This window comes from Engystomops pustulosus, chromosome 10 (genome assembly GCF_040894005.1).
Source record: "Engystomops pustulosus chromosome 10, aEngPut4.maternal, whole genome shotgun sequence".
In the NCBI taxonomy this organism is placed as follows: domain Eukaryota; kingdom Metazoa; phylum Chordata; class Amphibia; order Anura; family Leptodactylidae; genus Engystomops; species Engystomops pustulosus.
The window spans coordinates 73,898,618-73,919,802 of NC_092420.1; the positions used below are offsets into that span (position 1 = coordinate 73,898,618).

At 40.5% G+C, this 21,185-nt stretch overlaps 1 protein-coding gene across 2 annotated transcripts in view; it reads right to left on the minus strand.

Annotated features, from left to right (window-relative positions):
• The window catches only part of LOC140104270 (ADAMTS-like protein 2), a 39,652-nt gene that overhangs the window by 5,692 nt on the left and 12,775 nt on the right, over positions 1-21,185 (minus strand). For both annotated transcript variants that reach the window (XM_072127738.1, XM_072127739.1), the window contains 10 exons: positions 20,712-20,829; positions 19,223-19,303; positions 18,445-18,620; positions 15,863-16,136; positions 12,579-12,822; positions 9,117-9,208; positions 8,013-8,139; positions 7,065-7,278; positions 6,545-6,700; positions 4,507-4,651 (listed from right to left, as the gene is read on the minus strand). In XM_072127738.1, coding sequence (XP_071983839.1) covers positions 4,507-4,651; positions 6,545-6,700; positions 7,065-7,278; positions 8,013-8,139; positions 9,117-9,208; positions 12,579-12,822; positions 15,863-16,136; positions 18,445-18,620; positions 19,223-19,303; positions 20,712-20,829 — 1,627 coding nt within the window. The remainder of the gene's footprint in view (positions 1-4,506; positions 4,652-6,544; positions 6,701-7,064; positions 7,279-8,012; positions 8,140-9,116; positions 9,209-12,578; positions 12,823-15,862; positions 16,137-18,444; positions 18,621-19,222; positions 19,304-20,711; positions 20,830-21,185) is intronic.

A 21,185-nucleotide genomic window follows, 5' to 3' on the forward strand; every position in this document is an offset into this window, starting at 1 on the left:
CCAGGACTGCCTGCAGCACTGAACTGTCCTTGAACATCACATTATAGAAACACAGCAGAATGGATCTGCAACAGCGCAAGAGCGGAGGGGTCAAGGATGATTCTATTTTTTTTCTATCGCCACCAGGCTGAATTAATGCAGCTTTAGATGAAGTTACACGACCTCCATTTAGGTCCTTTGTTGTGTCATGTAAATGGCAATTGCAATTTTTATATTCTCTCCTTGCAAACTGAAAGTAATTTTCTTTCTTTGCAAGTCAATGAGACTCACATTGAGTATGTCATAAAACTGCAAAGAGAAAATGATTTTCTGTCCACACAGCAAAGGCTGCATGAACTCCTGGATTCAGCATGAAGAAGACAGCAGAGCCCCATGTGGGAGGGAATTATAAGACAGGGGTGAACACTACAGAAAAGGGGGTTTCTTCATGGTGGGACACAAAAAGGAGGACTATACTTGAAGTTACCTACCCAACTTATAAATGGGGGTATTATGAGTGTGGTGCAGGGCCGGCACCAGGAATGGGCGTACCTGAGCAAGTGCCAGGGCCCAGAGCTGCTGGGGTGGCCACATTAGGCTGTACATAATGTGAGCTATGTGAGTTCACAGTAAAGGGGCCCGCTGAGGCTCTGTCACCCAGGGATCTACTGAAACCTGGAGACTGGGAGATCCAGAATGTGGCTGCACAGAAAAAAACTGCAGGCTATAAAATCTCACTACGTATTTTTGATAAAATGAAGCACAAAGATGGATAAAGCGATGCGCCCCAAGACAGATTTGCTGAGAATACACCCGTGAAATTGATGCACATGTTTCATCTCCCCTGGGATCTGTCATGTCAGTGTGTTTGGATGTTGTCTACGCACATTATCCGTATACAAACTGTTTAGTTTCCACTTGTGACATGTGTGCGTAAAGCAATCAGATCTGTTTACTTTGACTGTGCTTCTTCCAATTTTGTGTGGGTGTAGCGTCATACATATCTCTTCAGGTTCTGTCTCAGGTTTAGGATTTTATCCACTTGAAACAGCGCCACTCATTTTCAGGGGCTATATCTAGTATTGCAGCTCTAGCCTAACACCCACTTGTGCAAATGGTTCTTATTTACAAATATCTGATGCACTGAACTGTTACAATGTAACTAGACTGTACTAGTCATGTCACACCAACAGATGGTCGCCTTAAAGGGAACCAGTCATCAGCAATTAGCCTAATAAACCACCAGGTTATTGTGAAGCAACGTAAAACCATCTTGTTTTTGTTTGTTTTACAGTGACATCATCTTAAAAATCAGCTTTGAAGTGAGATGTAAATTGGTTGTATAAAGTCAAGGAGGAGTCGGACATAACACTGAAGTCAAAGTGGGGAGCTCTGAACGCCTCCTCCTCTGTGATTGACATCATACATCAGACTTCAGGAGATCTGGTTAGTGATGTCTCTGGATGCAGGGCCATCCAGTACAGTAAAGGGGCTTTCTGAGGAAGAGAGCTTGACTTCAGTAATAACATTTCTGCCTCTTTGACTTTATGATTTCAACTTGCATCTCATTTCAAAGTAGATTTTCTGGATGATGCCACCACACTGTGCCATGAAAGGAAGAGGATCTGGAAGGTGTTTAGCTGTTTGACAACATACTGGTTCCCTTTAAAGAGGTTGGTCAGAAATTTAATGTGAACCCCTATCCACTGCAATCATAGGGGTTAGAGCTAAGAGTTTTACTGCTGAGACCCCTAGGAAGTATGAGGATAATTGTCCCAATCACTAAATAAATGGGACGGCAGGCTGGGAGTGGGCCTAGACACTCGCGCCATTCACTATATGGCTGTTTGGTTCAGCCTTAAGTTTTTGCCTCTTGGGCCACATAAACTGAGGTAACAGGCCACAATCACCACACGGGGATCTGACATCTTTAAGGTGGCTGTGATGAATTATGGGTTATGATACACCCTCTCTCCCAACTAAATATATATTAGGCAATTGGCTGCATATCTCATAGTGGTGTTTGTTATGGATAGATTTGTAAATTCATGCTGGGAAATGTGCTGGGCATATATTCTTCTCAGGAGACCCCTGGGAGAAAATATGACATAAATAGGAAATATGTCCCCAACTTCTCACCTTGTTCCACATGTAGCCATGTCCCTCTCACATGACAAGGGAGGTGGATTAGATGGTTATTCAAAAAGAGCATGCCAACACTGAATCAGGGTCAGTTTCAAGAAGATGCAACTAAGTTTTGTAGAGCTGTTCAGGATTTCGTCGGTTCTCCTCCGGGGATCTCTCCGCCAATCTGATTAGTAAGAGGTCTGTTTTTCTTTATTTTATCCCTTTTTATTTTTACTGTCTTGATTTTATGTGTGCCTGTTTATTTCATTATTTTGTAACCTATAAGCATTGTGCCTTTTGCATATTAAATTGTCCATTCATAAATTTGCTCCTTGTTGCTATATACACACCTTTGGAGAGGTGAATTACACTTGTTCCCCTCTGAGTGTCTGTGTGCTAGCAGTTAACTGTAGGCAGTGTGTGTCCAGGTGAGCTGTACGGCGCTTAGAAGAATGTGTATCTGGGTGTATGTGTGCGGTACTTATGTAAGCGCCTCGTAAGCCATGATTATGAGTGGTGGCAACTGTGATAAGTGGGGAGCAGGGATGTAAGTGGTATTGTGGGCTTTGCATTTGTGTAGTATCAGGGATTCTGATGAGTGTGGTTTCCCTGATAAAATTGGGTTCTATAAAGATACCATCTTGCATTGGTGGGTGGGTCTTGATAAAATAAATTTGAGTCTCTGTAGTGCAAGTGCCCCCTCTGATGTAACTCAAGATATTGATAAAATCTACCAATATGATGGTTCAAGCCCCAAGATGTAGTAGGAAGAAGACATTGGGCATATTGAATTAAAGATACCCAATGCTTTTGTCCACAAATATTATAAGCCAACAAAAGTTTGTAGCAGAGCTTACTCCCTGCACCCTGAACACATGCATGCTCAGCCATGTGTTGTGGGACCAATCTAAAACGAGTGGCCATTTTTGCAAAAATAAAATGCCAAAATCCTGTGGAACGGAAATACTTTAATGTTTAACCATATTTATTCCAACAAAAAGTTCCAGTAATTGCAGAGTTAACATAAAGTTCTATCCCACAAGGGTCCTGCACCCATTCTCTTTACAATCCTGCAAAACTCTGCTCTTACATTGTGTTCCCACTGCAGGGATAGCTGGAGAATTTGCCATTGGGAGCCTTTTAAGAACCTTCTCCTATAATAGATCTTTACAGAATCACATGAAATGGAAGAATTAATAGTTTTCACAAAGAACGTGCAGCCAGACGTCTCAACTATTTCATGAAGCCGGGATCAGGTCCCAGAAAGTAAAGGAAAAATTACATATCTGATACAGGGCCGGATTATAGGGGGGAATCCTGGGGCTTGCGGCCCGGGACCCCCACCATCTTGACCCCCCCAGGGTCCCCCAGCAGATCGGCGCCCCCCTGCGATCGCGCCCTCTCCCCTCCCCCCGTGATTGCCCTGATCTGATACCCCAAACAGTAATGGGTGAGTCACCTCTATTTTATGTCCAAAGGGCAGGTGGTCATGAACGTATCAAAGACTGATACTGCCTGAGATATTAATTACCATAAAGAGATTTATAATATCTTGTATCCATACATTTCCATTCAGCTTCATAACAATTGGATTCAGCGCCATCAGCTCTGTGTTCAACACCATAGACAATGGGGCTCATTTAATAAGGGCTCCACGGCCGTACTTTCGTCGGGTTTCCCGAATTTTTGCGTTTTGCTACAAAATTCCGCCGGGATTTTGGCGCTGGCTTTCACGCAACAGAAATCGGGGGGCATGGCCGTCGGACAACCCGACGAATTCGGAAAAACCGAAGAATTTAAAAAACTAAATGTGTCGCAAGATCAAGCACTCACATGCACCAGGAAGAAGCACATGAACTCCGGCGGACCTGAGCGGGGAAGCGACACATGCAGGATATTGGGCGCACAACCTTAGTGAATCCCGGCAGAACCCGAATCCACGTCGGAGAACGCGCCGCTGGATCGCGACTGGACCGGGTAAGTAAATCAGTCCCAATATGTCAAATAGCTGATGTCAAATACATCACAGGTAACATTACTAGTTGTTGTTACAAATTTCTGTATAGGTCATTTTTAGGTCTTCTTTATGTGCTACTTGACCACCTTCCATTTATCCAATATGGCTAGTTTGAAGATGGCGGTCATGTTCTGGATATAGCCTAAAACATGGGACGACTCCTCCTGTATCATTTTGAACATATCTTCCATAAATGATGACTTTTGTGGTAAATTCTTGTATGAAACAACCATGCTACAGCTTCTTTTCATGAAGGAATAATAAACCTAAGAACTTAAGACAAGTTTCTCCAACATTTTTTAGAAATTGGGAGCAGAATCCATCCTTCTCATAAACATTTTATATTAATATAGAACATGCACAAGCTTGTAATAATGTCTTACCAGGGGCCTCGGTGGGGCAGGGGTTAACATTACATGCTTGTCTACTTTCTGGTTTTGTAGACTGATCACATCCCTCGCTCAGTTCTTCCCCTTGATAACATTTTACTTCTCTTAGCTGGTGTCCGGCTCCGCACGTCTTACTGCACTGTAAAGGCGACATGGCAGAGTGGCATGAAAAATACATTCACCTCCAAACATACTTCTCAAATACTACTAATGTGGAAAACACTGCGTAAGGGGAGATACAGAACATTTCTGTCATTACATACCATTCCAAGATATTAAAAGCAATGTTCTCCTTTACTGGGAAAAGAGAAGACTTGGGCACAATATGTGCCATTGGTACAGAAAGAGCTCAAAAAGACTGTCAGACACTGGCATACTTTATTAAAGCGTAAATAGATTTTCTTTTTATTTTAGAAATGAGTAGAACAGGTGGTAATAGTAAACTTTGTAAAATACTTCATTAAGTGAAGCAGCTTCTCTGTGCTTGTTTCCTGCTCTTTCTCCTGTAGTGAGCAATGTATCTGAAAGCATTGAGAGCTCAATAAACCTCAGACAGATAAGTGGGATAAAGATTAACTCTTGCCATATCTAGAGTATATCTCCCTTGATGATTCAGCTCTGTAAAGTGATTGGACTATCCAGGGGGAATCTGTAAAGGTCATTAGATATTATAAGGTTACTTATCTAATCAGCTGTCGTTAAAATACAGAACATAACACTGATTTACAAACTTGCTTAAAGGATATCTACCATTTGATTTCATGCATTATGAACCAAACATACCTTGAGAATGCTGTTGCTACACTGATGCAGAAACATATCCTGTTTAATCCCTGAGCTGAATGGTTTTGCTGAAAAAACAATTATTGTATTCAGCCTGCCACATTACATGGAGCTTCCTGAACTGTTCAGACAGGACTAATCTAAACCTGAGCTGGATGACTCATACACAGCAGCTGGGGGATGGTGCAGCCATTAATTACTTCTGCCAGGAGCCAGGCACAGAAGCGACAGAGCTTCATTATACTAATTTTATAATTGTTTTGTCAGCAAAACCACTCAGCACAGGGATTAAACAAGATATGTTTCTTCATCAGTGTAAATATAGCATTCTCAAAGTATGTTTGGTTCATAGTGCATGAAATCAAATTGTAGATTTCCTTTAAAAAAGGAAGATATGCTAATTAAAAAGCAGAACATAGACACTTATTCATTGAATAAATCATATAACAAAGTTTACTATTATAATCTGCACTATCCACTTGTGTAATTTTGTCTAAAGTTTATATACAGTGGGGAGGCCCTAATTTATGTCACCAGTTCAGAAGAACATGTCATCCTTCCTTTTGTGAGTGATCTCAAAGTTTTTTCTGACTTTTGCTAATGTATTCATACTTTTGCTAGTGTGCAATATGTGCAATTTGGTTCTTTGTTCTCTGACAAATTTGTCATGAAAAGTAAATAATGGGCTCTAAAAAGTAATGTTAGTTGGTTACTTTTGGGCATATTCAAAGTGTTATAAGCCGAGGATAGATTTATAGCAGATTTGAGTGATTACAGTGATTTGATCCCTTAGCTAAGACATATTTGATAGAAATATACGGTATAGGCGGTGTAAGAACACGTTATCTTGTAATTTCCCACCAGTGCAATACTAGAGAGATAATCCTTGGGGGCTTCATGGATGAGGATGAGGAGCGAAGTAAAAGATAGGTTTCCCATGTAGATCATACAAGGATGTGTTTTTTTTCCAGAAATACCAGGATTCTGATAATATCATTGCCATTGCCATGTTTCCATAATATACTAATCTATTGTAATTAAGATAGATGTCATTTGCTCATTCTTTCATATATCATATATCCAAATTAACTGTGGGCAATAAAGGGGGGTGACCAAGCTATTGAAATAAAGCAGCCAGCCCCTTTTAAATCATGTCCCCAATGTAGAGACACTGACAAGCAAGAGCTAATATTATACCCATAACCTTATATACACCAAATAAAGTATATAACCCCTGCATAAGACTCACCGGCCCCCATTCAGTTGTTGTCCAGTGGTGATCGCAGGGTGGGCCCAGGCAGGGATTCTCACTTGGAGGCTTGATACTTTCATCACATTGACTTGATTCTACTGAGCACCGGACTTCTCTCTTCATTACGCCCTCGCTTCCACATGCTGCAGAACACTAAGTAAATGGGGTCAGAAATGATACGTCTGTGGTATGGACATAAGTGTACATATAGTCCTCCTACCATGCTCCTCTCATGCCTCACTATTTACAGGAGGTAAAGTACCCAGTTTCCCCTCGCAATGTGGCACTCACCAGTGATTGTACAGTGAACCACTACCTAGGCTTTAAAGGGGCCATGGAGCTAAATTAGAACAATGTTGTTCTTCAAGGTCAGCCCCCCCCCCAAAAAAAAAAAGATTGTAAAATATCCTATCAATAAAATGGGAATTCTTCTAAAGAATTTATGTGAAATATTTTTTCTACTTCAACATCAATCAGCAGAAGACTTGTCCAAAGCCATGTTAGGTCTTGTACATACCTCTGACCAGTCTGAGTACTCCCACTGTGGTCCACATGGTTTATTCTTACATGTTTTCTTCTGGGGTGGTCTTGGGAGCTGGGCACCTTCACATTGTTCATCATACACCGAACTGTCTAGTCCTGGAGCAAGCATCTTCCAACAACGTACTGAGCGGACTTGGACTCCTTGACCACAAGTTCTCGAGCACTCGCTCCAACCACTTGACTCCCATCTCCAAGTTACAAAAAGTGAAAAGTGTGTAAGGTGAGAACAAAAGCTTATCATGACTATTAAGGGGAAGTCAAAGGGGCACATCTGGGCAGCCCCACCACCATGTATCTGTCACTACAATATTTCTATCCAACATGATAAATGGAAGACACAGCGGGATGAATGATTCCAAATTGAAGGTATTTATTGGATGCTGAAAGGGAAATGAACCGCTTACTGTTGGCAAAACGTGTTTCAACCTAGAATTTGATGTTCTAATACAAATTGTCCATCTCGCTGTGCCTTCCATTTACCTGATGGGGTCCATGTCTTCTGGGACCCTACGCCACCGTCAGCTTGAAGGCTCCCACATGGCGATTGATGTGCGCTATAACAGGTTTCTATGAGGTGAGAGGACATACATGTGTTTCTTTCAAACTGTATTCTATAGGCTCCACTTGTTATCTTGCACAATCTTCTTGGATGTCACTAACGTTGAGGATACACCTGCCCGGATACACATCATCCAATGTCATAGAAAACCTTGGTATGGAAAACCCATGATGCTCCTTGGCAATGCCCAAAGACGAGATTCTGTAATGTATCCTTCAAAAAAGTTTTCCATCGCTATTAAGCGTCAAGTACTAAGACTTATTTTTCTTAACAAAAAGGATGTATCGTAAGTGTTGTCTTTAACACATTACACATATTCCACCCAAACATGTTGGTAAAGTACAGCGTGCCCTTCTCACACACCTTGGCATACACTCCCGTCCTGTACAGAATTCCTGAGTAGGTTCTGGCCTTGTCAATGGATCACAGTGTGACTCATCCACTTCCCTCCCATCATAACGGATGCATAAAGCATATGCAGAACTGAGACCTGCAAAAATAACAGGACAAACAGATGTGCGACAGAAACCATAAACGCTATAGAGCAGAAACGACTATAGATCTGTCAGGAACGTCCAACTGTTTCCAATATACAGCAGTGTAGAAATATATTCTATAAAAGTTATCATATTTAAAACATATAATATATATTTGATCTAAGAAATAAACACATAAATAGGCCCAACGTATACAACAAGATGCAATACATCTCTGATATAGACTGTTTTACTCCCCACCTCCAGTTCAGACAATGGGGGACATGTATAATTGTATCTGAGCCAAAAAATTGTTGGGAACCCACGTTTTTTTTTTTCCGCTAAATTGTTGCAGATCATTTATAATGAGTTTGCGCCAGAAAGAACAGATGTTTCCGACTATCCCGACTCCTCCGGGGTTTTTTTGGCGCAAGTGGGCGTGGCCTATCTTTTCCACATTATCCGTCACATTTATGTGTATTTTGTCGGCACGTTTTGGCGCTAATTTTAGCGCACAATAGACGAGGAACAAAAATGGTCAGAAAGCAAAATTAAGGCACAGTCCATGTAAGATTTTGCCACACATCTCATTGATGTCCGCATTTTTATGGCGCACAACTGATTATTACCGTCTACCCATTATTTACTTACAGCCATGCACAACTTTAAAACATCGGGCTGTGCTTTCCAGAGACTGATCTCCGATGCCGACAGTTGTGCTTGCACCAGAATTAGTAAATCCCCCCCAAAGTCAGAATATTTCTAGTTGCCCATGGCAACTCCCCTTTAAAATATTCATGAGCACTGGTAAAATGAAAGCTGAGCTGTGATTGGTTTCCATGGGCAACAAGAAATATTCTGACTTTCAGACACTTGATAAATCTGCCCCAATGTGTCATTATAATACATTGCATGCTCCATTATTACTTCTGTATATGTTATCCAGAGAAAACCTGTAAAAGTAAAATGTAAAGGAACAATTTAATATTACCTGAGCTGCAGGTGGAGCTACATGGTGAATAGGCTGAAACCTTCCAGCGATACATATCGGCCCGGCTGATATCATGACTGGATATTAAATCACTACAAAAAAAGACCATAAACAATCTTACCAGTATGATCAATCATATTCATCATCTGAAGCTGTTTATGACTACTAAATATTGGATGAAGAGGGTATGGAACTCTCTGAATGTAGAGAATGTGGATAACGTTTGAATGGTTGTCTGGGATAAGAAATAAACAGGCAAAATTCTATGAAATAATAACAAAGCAATAACTGTTGTAGAGCTCCTGATATGTATATATACCATGCTAACAAACTGATGATAAACCTGATCACTGCAGCTAATCACTGGCCTCAGAGGGCTCACCATGAGGCCAGTGATTGTATTCTGTGGTCAAATGTCAGGACATCAGTCCTGCAGTACAGTAAACAACCACCAGCCCTGTGCTCTGAAGAGGTAGCACTCCCTAATTTTGGACAATGATTTTCATAAAAGTAATTGTGGATTGTATACCAAATATATAAAATGAGCATAGAAGTGTTTTTACTAGGTACTTATTGTTAAAAGTAGATAATAAATAGGAAAATGAGTGTGGTCACAAGTTTTTTACATCAAAATTTACAGAATTTAAGGAATTCCTTTAAAGGTGTCAGTGGTCACATGATGTTACATGTGACCGCTATGTCCTAAGTACACAGATTTATGCTAGCTACAACTTTACTGCTGCTTTTATATGACTGTGCAGGCACAGACCAGGGATCTTAGGGGTTCAATGCTTTCCCGAAATATCATGTGACCACCAACTTCATCACTGCCCCCAAAGAGGTCCATCACCTTACTTGGCTCTCTGTGTTACAGATCGAAAAGTTGAAGCAGCCTATAAGAAGGTATGTGTATTCAAGAACCTTAACTAGGTCACCTTTTCTCAGGATAGATCATCAATTTCCAAATGGAAAAAGTCTGACACCAGCAACAAAGACACATTGTGAGCCCAAGAGAGTTGCAGATCCAGGAATACAAGTAATTGATGCCAACTTTTCACCAGGAATGTCATTCAGCTGATGACAGGTTTCAATAGTCTATGATATGCTGATTTGCCTTTTACAGCATTCTGAATACTGCCCCTACTTTATAAAACATTACTTCACATTACCTGGCTCCCTGCCAGGAGTTTGTGGTTAGTCCTGGGGGGAGGGAAGTTACAGCAGCCTGTGTGTGCCTGTGTCTCAGTCTTCTCATGCATTCCTCCTATACTCCACACCATCCCCCTTCCTCCTCAATGCACATTACAGGAAGTGGGGAGGGCAGAGGAGCTGGATGAGTATGGAGGAAAGGAAGAAAAAATGATGAGACTGAGACACTGGCCGCTGCAGCTGCACCCCCTCCCCACAGGACTCACCACACAGAATGCTAACAAAGACATTTTTCTAGCATAGGCAATTGAAACCTGTCACCACCAAAACATTCCTGGTGACATGTTTTCTTTAAAGGAAATCAACCATTTGATTTCATGCATTGTGAACCAAACATACCTTGAGAATGCTGTAGCTATACTGATGCAGAAACATGTCTTGTTTAATCCCTGAACTGAGTGGTTTTGCTGAAAAAATAATTACACAATTAGGATAATGAGGCTCTGTCGCGGCTTGGCACTTCTCCTCTTACCCTAATTATACACTGCTCCAGAGAATGATGTAATCACTGTGTTGTCACTGACAGGCAGAAGTAATCAATTGCTGAACCATCCCCCCAGCTGCTGTGTATGACTCATCCAGCTCAGGTTGATTAGTCCTGTCTGGAGAATTCAGGAAGCTCCGTACAATGGGGGTAATTTACTAAGGGCCCGAATTGCGTTTTTCCGTGGGTTACCCGGATATCACCGTTTTGCGCCGATTTTCCCTGAATTGCCCCAGGTTTTTGGCGCACGCAATGAAAATTGTGGCACATCGGTGCCGGTATGCACATGCCGGAAATTGGGGGGCGTGGCCGTAAGAAAACCCAACGGATTCAGAAAAACCGCCGTATTTTTTTTTAAAAAGTGTCACACGCTTACCTGCACCCAGCAATGGATCGTGAACTCCAGTGAACTCCGACGGACTTCAGTGCAGCAGCGACACCTGGTGGACATCGGGCGCACTACCTTAGTGAATCGCCGGAAAACCTGAATCCTCCACAGAGAACGCGCCACTGGATCGCGACAGGACCGGGTAAGTAAATCTGCCCCAATGTGTTTATGAATGGCAGGCTGCATGCAACCCAACTTTCCCAAGGTCATGGTATGATTGTTTTTTTAGCAAAACCATTCGGATCATCGATTAAACAAGATATGTTTCTGCATCAGTGTCGCTTCAGCATTCTCAAGGTATGTTTGGTTCACAATGCATGAAAACAAATGGCAGTTTTCCTTTAAAGGAAACCTACCATTTGATTTTATGCAATATGAAGCAAACATGCCTGTGTACCTGTAGGTACACTGATGCAGGATCATATCGTGGTTAATCCCTGAGTTGAGTGGTTTTGCTGAAAAGCAATTATAACGTTCAGGACCTTGGGAAAACTGGCTCAGGCCGGCTGCCTACATTAACACATTACACACAGAGCTTTTCATTACACATGGAGCTTAGTCAAGACATGACCAATCAACCTGAGCTGAGTCACTCATACAATACACAGCAGCTTGGGGATGGTGCAGCAATTAATTATTCTGCCTTCAGGAACAACCCAGGGCTTGGATTACATCATCCTGTGATCCAGTGGATAACTAATGTGCTAGGAGGTGAGACAGCTCCATTATTATAATTTTATAATTGTTTTATCAACAAAACCACTCAGCTCAGGGATTTACCAAGATATGATCCTGCATCAGTGTAGCTACAGCATTCTCAAGGTATGTTTGGTTCATAATGAATCAAACCAAATGGTAGGTTTCCTTTAGATACATGATAATCTATAAAATGACACCAGAACAATGGTGCTGGGTTATACAGAGCTCTAGATAGCAGATTCTAAGGTAACGTTTCCTCTGTAGCCCCTTAGTGTGAAGATACTCTAATCAGCTAATTTGCATATGACATTGGAGACAATTTTTGATGCAGATGATGATCATTTTAACACAATAGAGATTAATCAGATGGCGGTTATTACTTTACTTGTGAAAATACATGTGACAGGTTCTCTAAGGAAAAGTATTCAATTCATGAACAACTTAATACCATATTTTAATTATAATGCACACAACTGGCAAGTTATTTAAGTTTTCTTGTTGTATAACTTCTATGCTATATATATATATATATATATATATATATATATATATATATATATACTGTTGTCAATGGTGCCTGCTAAAAAGCAGACTGGATTAAAATATTAATGTCCTAAATATATATAAAAAAAACATTAGTTTACCACGCTCCCATCGAGGTACACTGTGCACAGCTGCGTACCTGCTGAAGCCGGGTGCTTGGAGCGACTCTGTCATGGGACCTGATCCAAGATGTTCATAAGCAGCTGGCAACATCAGGCTGTCCCTGAGCTGTTCTGCTTCCTGCGTGGACTCTGCAAGGGTCGGACCCCCAGGACTACCACCAAAGAGCGATTGGCAGAGCGTGGAGTGACTGTGTTGATCACAGAGTCTCCATAATTCACTCTGCAGTAATCCCGGAGGAGCATCTGTGCCGGGCTGGAGGCCTAAAACAGGGAGGTTAAGCAGTGATGACATTTACACCGCATGTGACATTGCATATGGAGAAGAGTGAACCAATCAGCAAAAAAATCCAAGAAGAAGAAGACTGATTCCTTAAAGTTTCCCAAATGTTCTACAGCAAATGTATCAGCATGTGATTTATTTGTAGCAGGGACAAAGGCTCTGCCTGCAGATGTACATGTGGATATATTTATCATACAAAGAATCTATCCCTCACTTAGTGATCAGTCCGGGTCAGATAAGATCTCACACATGAACAAAAACGTAACTTCTCACCAGGGTTATGCCGTTTTATTTGTGAAGCTTAACCAGCAATTTGTATGTCAGTCTGTTCAAGCAGAAACAATGAAAAAGATTGAGTCTCATCTCCAGGGGAAGCTGTCACCTCCCTGATATGTCTGTCACTGTAAGTACTTGCCTTCCCTGTGACATATCAATCCTGACGTATACATCTCTGCATTCTGACATTCCTCTATTATTCCTCCTATAAATCTATAAAGAAATTGATCTGGGTGTGTAATAAAGCGATCGTGTCCTAGTTAGCCTCTTAACCATAGCAGCCCTTTTTTCATTACTCCTTCCAAAAGCCATAGTATTTTACTAAGCTATAGACTGTACATTGTATCTGGTACTTCCTAGTGGCACCAATTAATATTCATTACACTGGGAAGCTGGAAACAAATTCCAAATGTGGTATAAGTGACACACCCTTTTTATTCTTTCAGTCAATAATCTCAAGGAGATTCCAAATTTATATGGTTTTTGTGATGTTTGAATACATTTAAAATAAATCAAAATGTTTTCAGAAAAATCATATATAAGTTTATGATCATTTTGTTTATTTGTATTCTAGGAAAAGGGGGGTGTTCTGAATTTTGACTCTTTTTAAATATGTTATCTATATTATTAATATTTTTTCTAGGTTTTGGACTCTTAGGGGTAGAGATGACCCGCATGACCCAACATAATGCCGGATTGGTGGCCAGAAAGACACACCTGGAGAATTATAGCCATAGCTGGTTGCTAGGGGTATCAATTTGCAGGATTGGCAATGTCCTGGTAACATGAAACACACCCTTAACAGAAAGTTTGGGTCTGTCTATTTCTACTGGGGGGTCCAATCACTCTTACAAGATACTGCAATACAACTGTATATCAGTATATTGCCATTATAGACCACCTGTATTAGACCTTGCTTAAGCTCAGTCCTCTGGGAGGGTCTACTCTAAGCCAATCGTTCTATGGCAGCTGTACAGAGACAAATCATCTGGGGGAGGGGGCATTTATGTTCTGTAGTCACATTTGACAGCAGAGCTTAAAAGGTTAACACCTGGGATTACTGCAAGTAATAAATGTTAGTAGCAGTTGTCAGCTGTATAATACCGTGAGCCTTTTGCTCACAGCCTTAAAGGGAACCTGTCAGCAGCAATAGACCCAATAAACCGCCATCAATATGTAGATTAACACCTTCCAGATGCATGTGTCTATCATGGTACAGTTTGGGGGCATCATCCAGAAAATCAACTTTGAAGTAAGATGTAAATTAATAATTTAATGTCATAGGGGTGGAGAGCTTAGCAATGAAGTCAAGCTCTGTCTCAGCTTCAGAAAACCCCTTTTTTACTGGCATTATTCACTAGACTTCAGGAGAGCCGGTAATGATGCCCCTGGATGGAGACCTGTCAATTACACTTAATGCATGTGGACTGTGACTTTATTGCTAAATTCTCCACCTCCCTGACTTTATACAACCAATTGACAGCTCATTCCAATGTTTAGATTCTGGATGATGCCCCCACACTGGGCCATAAAGTGTTAACTGGTAGTGGTTTATTAGGTCACTTTCTGCTGAAAATACTCTGTGCTATACTATGGCACACATTTTTAAGGGGTTATTCCCCTTTATTAACACTTACCAAATATCATTATGATTAGCGATGAGGGAACCATAAGGATAACAGCTGAATGTGATTCATTCATTTCCATAAAGGAAGTGCACACCACTGAAAAGATGCCCCAGAACTATGGAATGACATGTATTTAGTCAATCAGACATGTCAGAAGAAGGGACAAAAAAATGTCAGTATAAAGTATGAAAACTATAAAATGAGCTGCTAAATATTTCCAGTGCAATCTGTAGATAGACTGAATAATAAAGTTTTTCTATTGAATTACAGACAGGAAATCCTTTCCGCTATAGTGAGTGACATATCTCCAAATCTGGGGACCTCCAGAAACATCTACATATACATGAAATTAGCATACATGATTGTATATACATGTACATATACAGGCAGTCCCCGGGTTACGTACAAGATAGAATCCATAGGTTTGTTCTTAAGTTGAATTTGTATGTCGAAACTTTATATTTTATAATTGTAGATCCAGACAAAATTTCTTTTTGCCCCAGTGACAATTAAGTTTACTTTTTTTTTTTTTGCTGTAATTGGACCAAGAATTATCAATAAAGCTTCATTACAGACACCTTACAGCTGATCATTGCAGCCCGGGACTATATAGTATTGAGAAGAAAAAAGGCGATGTCCAGCAGTGTTGGTTTCCAAAAGGGATAAAAACACAATTTACTGTATTTCCAAAGTATTAAAAACATCACAATGTCATGGCAGAGAGAAATGTAAACTTCTGACGCGTTTCGAATCCTAGCATGGATTCTTAGTCATAGAAATGTGTTTTTATCCCTTTTGGAAACCAACACTGCTGGACATCGCCTTTTTCCTTCTCAATACTATATGGACTGACCCCGACTTAGCTTGCCCGCGCAGTGGGCAATCACGGACATGTAGCAGTTAAGGTGTGCTGTCTCTCTTCCACTTTTTCATATATATTTTTTGCAAGTCTGGGACTATAGTAAATCATTCAGAGAGCTTTACCAGAGGTCACAGGGGGCAGAGGTGTCTGTAACTAGGGGTCATCTGTAAGTCGGGTGTCCTTAAGTAGGAGACCGCCTGTATATACATGGTTGATGGGTCATAGCATTGATGGGTCGTAGACCATTGAGCTTACTGTCAGTTTGGTCTTCTACTATCTCCTGTTCTTTAATAGCTCCATCTTGATGTCCAAACGACCTTTCTGCATCATCAGTGTTCCCCCAGTTAAAGGTGTCGGGAGAATTGGGTAGGTTGGTCTCAGTCTTTTTAGAAACTCCACTTTTTATATTACTTGGAGCTTGAGGAACAGGTTGTATTGGTTCGGAAAGAAGAGGTAGAGGTGCTTCTGGGGCACGAGGTACTGTGTATTCATATGTAATGTGTGGAATCTTTCCATTGAAGTTATAATACTACAAAAAACAGAGATTAATTAATATTTTAAAGGTGATAACAAAACACATTCATACCTCATTACATTAAGGTGAATACTAGAATTAACTAATAGGGACATGTCAGGAGATTTCACCTTCTTACTTCCACTTACTCTGACTCTTATCTCCCCCAAACCTTCCCTCCTAATCAGCTTTTCACTAAGAAATTTCTGCTGAATTCTGTCTTGCTAGAAATATAGACAAATGCTGCAGAGGTGTCAGATAACTTATAAATAGTGTTGCACAGACCCGAACTTAGCAGGTTCGGATCCCCAAACTCAAACCCCAACTTCAGCCAGCAGGAGAAGCTGGTTGACCCACTGCTAACACAGAAAGAATGAGCAGATCCATTTGGGTTCAGTGAGTTCGGTCCAACCTTGAAAAAAAAAGTTTGGTTCAGTACCTAAATCCCAAATTGACAGTGATCGGTGCCACGGTGTTAACCCTTTAAATGGTGCTGTCAAAGCTTCCTTAAAAAGCCGTCAGCATTTTCCCTTTGTTCCTTGTGACGTAAACGGGAACAAAGATCATTGGGTAATTGGTGGATTAAGACCCCTAATCAGGAGTTATACTGGTCACAGGTGTTAGTGCTCGGTCCGGGTAACGGTTGCCCAAACCAAACTTTTTTTCACGATTTGGTCGAACTCACCGAACCGGAATAGATCTACTCGTCCCTACATATGAACTCTATGGAGAGGGGAGAAGAAGCTACATCTCCACCAGCGCCGTTACAGGTAGAGACTCCAGAGAGAAGATCACAGAACATGAAGTTGAAAGCAAATGGTTAGTAAATGGCAATCTGATCCTTCAAAAATTGGTGATTTAGGCTGAAATGTATATCTAATGTCCATAACAAGCTTAAGATAACTGAAAAGAAACAAAACTGAGAAAAAAAAGTGCAAACAAGACACTTACACAGCTTTGTGGATATATAAGAGCCGACCCTAGTCGGGAGAAGACTAAGCAGGTGAAAGTTTCTTCTTATAGATAATATACATATTTTCCAAATGGTGCAAAAAATCTGCTGCACATTAATATATCTAAGAAGCGTATGTGATTTTTAAGTTATTAAAATCATAGTCCAAAAATGAAACACACATAAAATAATGTCATTTGCAGATTTTGAAACCCGTCTGATTTTCTGCTGTAGATTTGGAGTGATCATCACTGGAAATCATTAATACTAATAGTATGGGGGAACATGAATTCCCATTGGCCACTGAAAAACAGACAATAATGTCCTGAAGTTCCTTGCTTTGTAACAACCATTGTATATGAAGTTAATAACTATGCGATGAAACTGATGGAAATTCCTTTCTAGAATCTTCCTTTCAAAAACTCTAACAAACAGGGTCAAATGGGAGGAAAGTGATCCCTGCAGATCAGTCTAGAAGCCCATTCACTGTAGTACACAGTGTGAACTCTTATTTCACTTTGTGGCATCATAAGATGGCTTAAAGGGGTTGGCCACTTTACCTCATGTTTTTTGCAATGTGTGTGTGTGGGGCAGGATATTAGGTAATTTACCAATATACATGTATTAATAGTTCTGCTCCGCTTTCTTGATATATAAAGTGAAGCCGGACATTCCTGACCATAAAATGGCAGCAGATGGAGGGTCATGTGATCTGTAACTGTCCATGACCTATCGCCAGTTAGAGATCACATGACCCTCCATCTGCGGCCATCTTATGGACAGGAATATCTGGCTGATGAGGTAAAAGACAGGAGGCTTCACTTTACATATCAAGAAAGCAGAACAGAACTCTTAGTAGATACACTTGTACACCAATTACAAAATACATGAGGTAAAGTGGGCAACCGCTTTAAGACCATCTGAGTGAGAACTCCTTTGCATACATTTTTTTTCCTCACAGCAATTCCTGACCTAAAAGACTCCCTATGTCAAATGGTGTTCACCACAAGAAGTAACAGTACTCTACTAGACCTTGGGCAAGAGGCAATGAAATGTTATATCCTCTTATACAGTGTTGGACTGAGGTTTGCAGGCCTCACTGGATAAAATTATTTTGGGGGTCAACTTTTCACCAATCCTCATTAAAAAAGACCCCACCGGCCTTTAATTTAGTTTGACTTCTGCTGTATCTCTGGTGTCAAGTATTAGGTAAGGGCAGGGGCCCACGGGAGAGTCCACTGATCCTGTGGTGGGCCATTACGACTCTGCTCTACTGCTCTTTTAATCAAAGTCTTCCAAAATTTTTAACAACAGATTTGAGATCATTGCTGTGTCTAGACATGCGGATAGGCTGGGGTCTCACACACACACCATGACACTGAGGGACTGGTTGGTTGGCCCAGGTGTAGTTAGGTATTCCAGTCCCTCACTGTGAACATTTGCAGGTCGCCGATACTTGACCAAGGTCCCTGCGACACGAAAGTTCTGGGGGTTATCCATCATCATGTTCCCGTTGATGTAGAAATTCCCAGCCGAGTCTGCAAGTGCTGAAAAAATAAGCAGGATGTGAAATGGAATAAGAGTGGGAAATAATTCAATTAAGTGAATGTGACATCATTTGCTAACAGCCCCGCCCATGACTCGATGTATCCAGGGATTTCTTGCTAAAAAAGTGCACTATACTACTACATGTGTAATGTACACTCAACACATGTCATTTCTGTTTAATTTGACCAAAACTGTAGACAGTGTTAGGTAGGTAGCAACCCTGGCGATGTGTGTTACCTTTGTAGATTGTGTTGATATTCCAGGATTCCTCACACTGCTGTGCTCATAGCTACCATGTCAATTCATTACTCTACAGTTCCTTGCCTCTAAAATGAACATATGCTATATCAAAATTGTGGTTTAATACTACATCAGTCATAGCAGAAGGAGTGGGCTATGGGGCACTACAATGTTCGTAGCTAAGAGCACAGAAGTGTGAGGACCCTGCCCTAATGCACTTGGTAAAGCTATAAGAGAGACCCTGGTGATCAGACATATGGAAATTGAAATTAATCGTAGATTTGTGGATAGGTCACAAATATTTATATCCTGAAAAAACCCAAATATATTTGAATGTATCTCAATGGTCACCATCACTCACCTAGAATATTTTCAGTATTTCTTTTTTCTGTTATGAGAATGTCGAAGGCCCCGTCAGGAATTGTTGTAATAAGTGCATAACCTGGAAAACAATTACAAAAGTTAGTACAGTAAATCAACAGTGAGAACCTGAGTATTCCTATAAGAACGATTTCTCCAGGTTTGGTTAACCACTAGGTGGCGCCTAGGAGATTGGCATACACAGTTTTTCTAATGAGTGCCTCAGTATGCAGGTAGCTCCAGTGCTCCCCCTAGTGGCAGATGAAGGAAACAATAATTTTACTTTTTATCTCTATATAATTATGTTATGGTTATTCTTAATTTCTGACTGCGATGTCTCAAGACATAATCACAACCTCAGACTCAGGATGGATATTTGTTTGCACTTCTAATCTTCTACAGCTTGTTGCTGATGTAGGTTTCAACTAACATTTCCTTTAATTTTCTAATAAAAGGATAGGTCATAAGAATCTTTATCCTGAAAAATTGCCCAGTGAACATTTCCAATATCTTACTAGGTTGGCACTTGTTGACATCACAAATTAAAGGGATATTCTCATGTATAATATTTATGCCATACCCACAGCATATGATAAAAATACACCATAAATGTAAGTTCCACCCCTAGGACTTGCTGATCCTCTACCTGCAGGTTTGACCATTCTTCATTAACGTACTAATTTAGTATAGAGTTAGGGGATATGGGCAACAGAGATAGCACAGAAAAAACTATCCCCACTCAGAATACCATATATCAAACCATTAGGGTGAGTAAATTCAAAAAAGATGTAAACTATATATAGAGAAATATAGTCTTTATTGATCTTACATAATCAAACAGTAATAGGTTAGCACAACAATGGAATACATTAAAAACAAACAAGCAATGTATGTGAAGGAAATAAATAGACATAAATGAATAGGTCTAGACCTGAGGTACAATGGTAATATAACAAGGGCTAAGAAACAAGCAGCAATAAATAGCACATATGGCATATAGAACAAACCACTAGTACATAATTACCATACCACGGATACAAGCATACACTGCGCAACCCCGACAACCCCTTGAAAAAGCCTTACGCGAAACACGTGTCGGGGTTGCGCAGTGTATGCTTGTATCCGTGGTATGGTAATTATGTACTAGTGGTTTGTTCTATATGCCATATGTGCTATTCATTGCTGCTTGTTTCTTAGCCCTTGTTATATTACCATTGTACCTCAGGTCTAGACCTATTCATTTATGTCTATTTATTTCCTTCACATACATTGCTTGTTTGTTTTTAATGTATTCCATTGTTGTGCTAACCTATTACTGTTTGATTATGTAAGATCAATAAAGACTATATTTCTCTATATATAGTTTACATCTTTTTTGAATTTACATTCTTCATTAAAGTCTATGTGAGCGCCAAAAGTAGCTGAGTTTATAGATTTATATGCTAAATGTCTTAGAACTTGACTATTCCCTTGTGGTGACAAAAACTTACCCAAAACGCATTTCCTGAAGCTTCCTGACACTCTATAGCATGTGCTTCCATCTCCCCCGCAGACGCCACATCTGTCCAGTGACCTGGATGAATAGAGCTTTCCGTCACATCCCACCGGCTGCAGGTAAAGGGATACATGAAGTAAGACACCCATGCAACACAGTAATGACTATAGCTAGAACATGGAACCAGACTGGAATCCTAAAGAGATCCTACACATTTATTGTTATGTACAATGTGTGTGAATGTATCTATACTATGATATAAGCCTACCACTACGTAAAAGACATGTAATGTAGTTTTATTTCACAACATATTAAGATGTTCCATTCGCTAGAGCAACCATACCTACACAGCCTGCTCATGCAGGAACTGGAGTTATTTAGAATGTTAAAGCAAAACTTTTAGATTGAAATGTAAAACAATGTACATGCTATAGAGCAGGAAGAGCTGAGCGAGTTTATGTATAGTGGT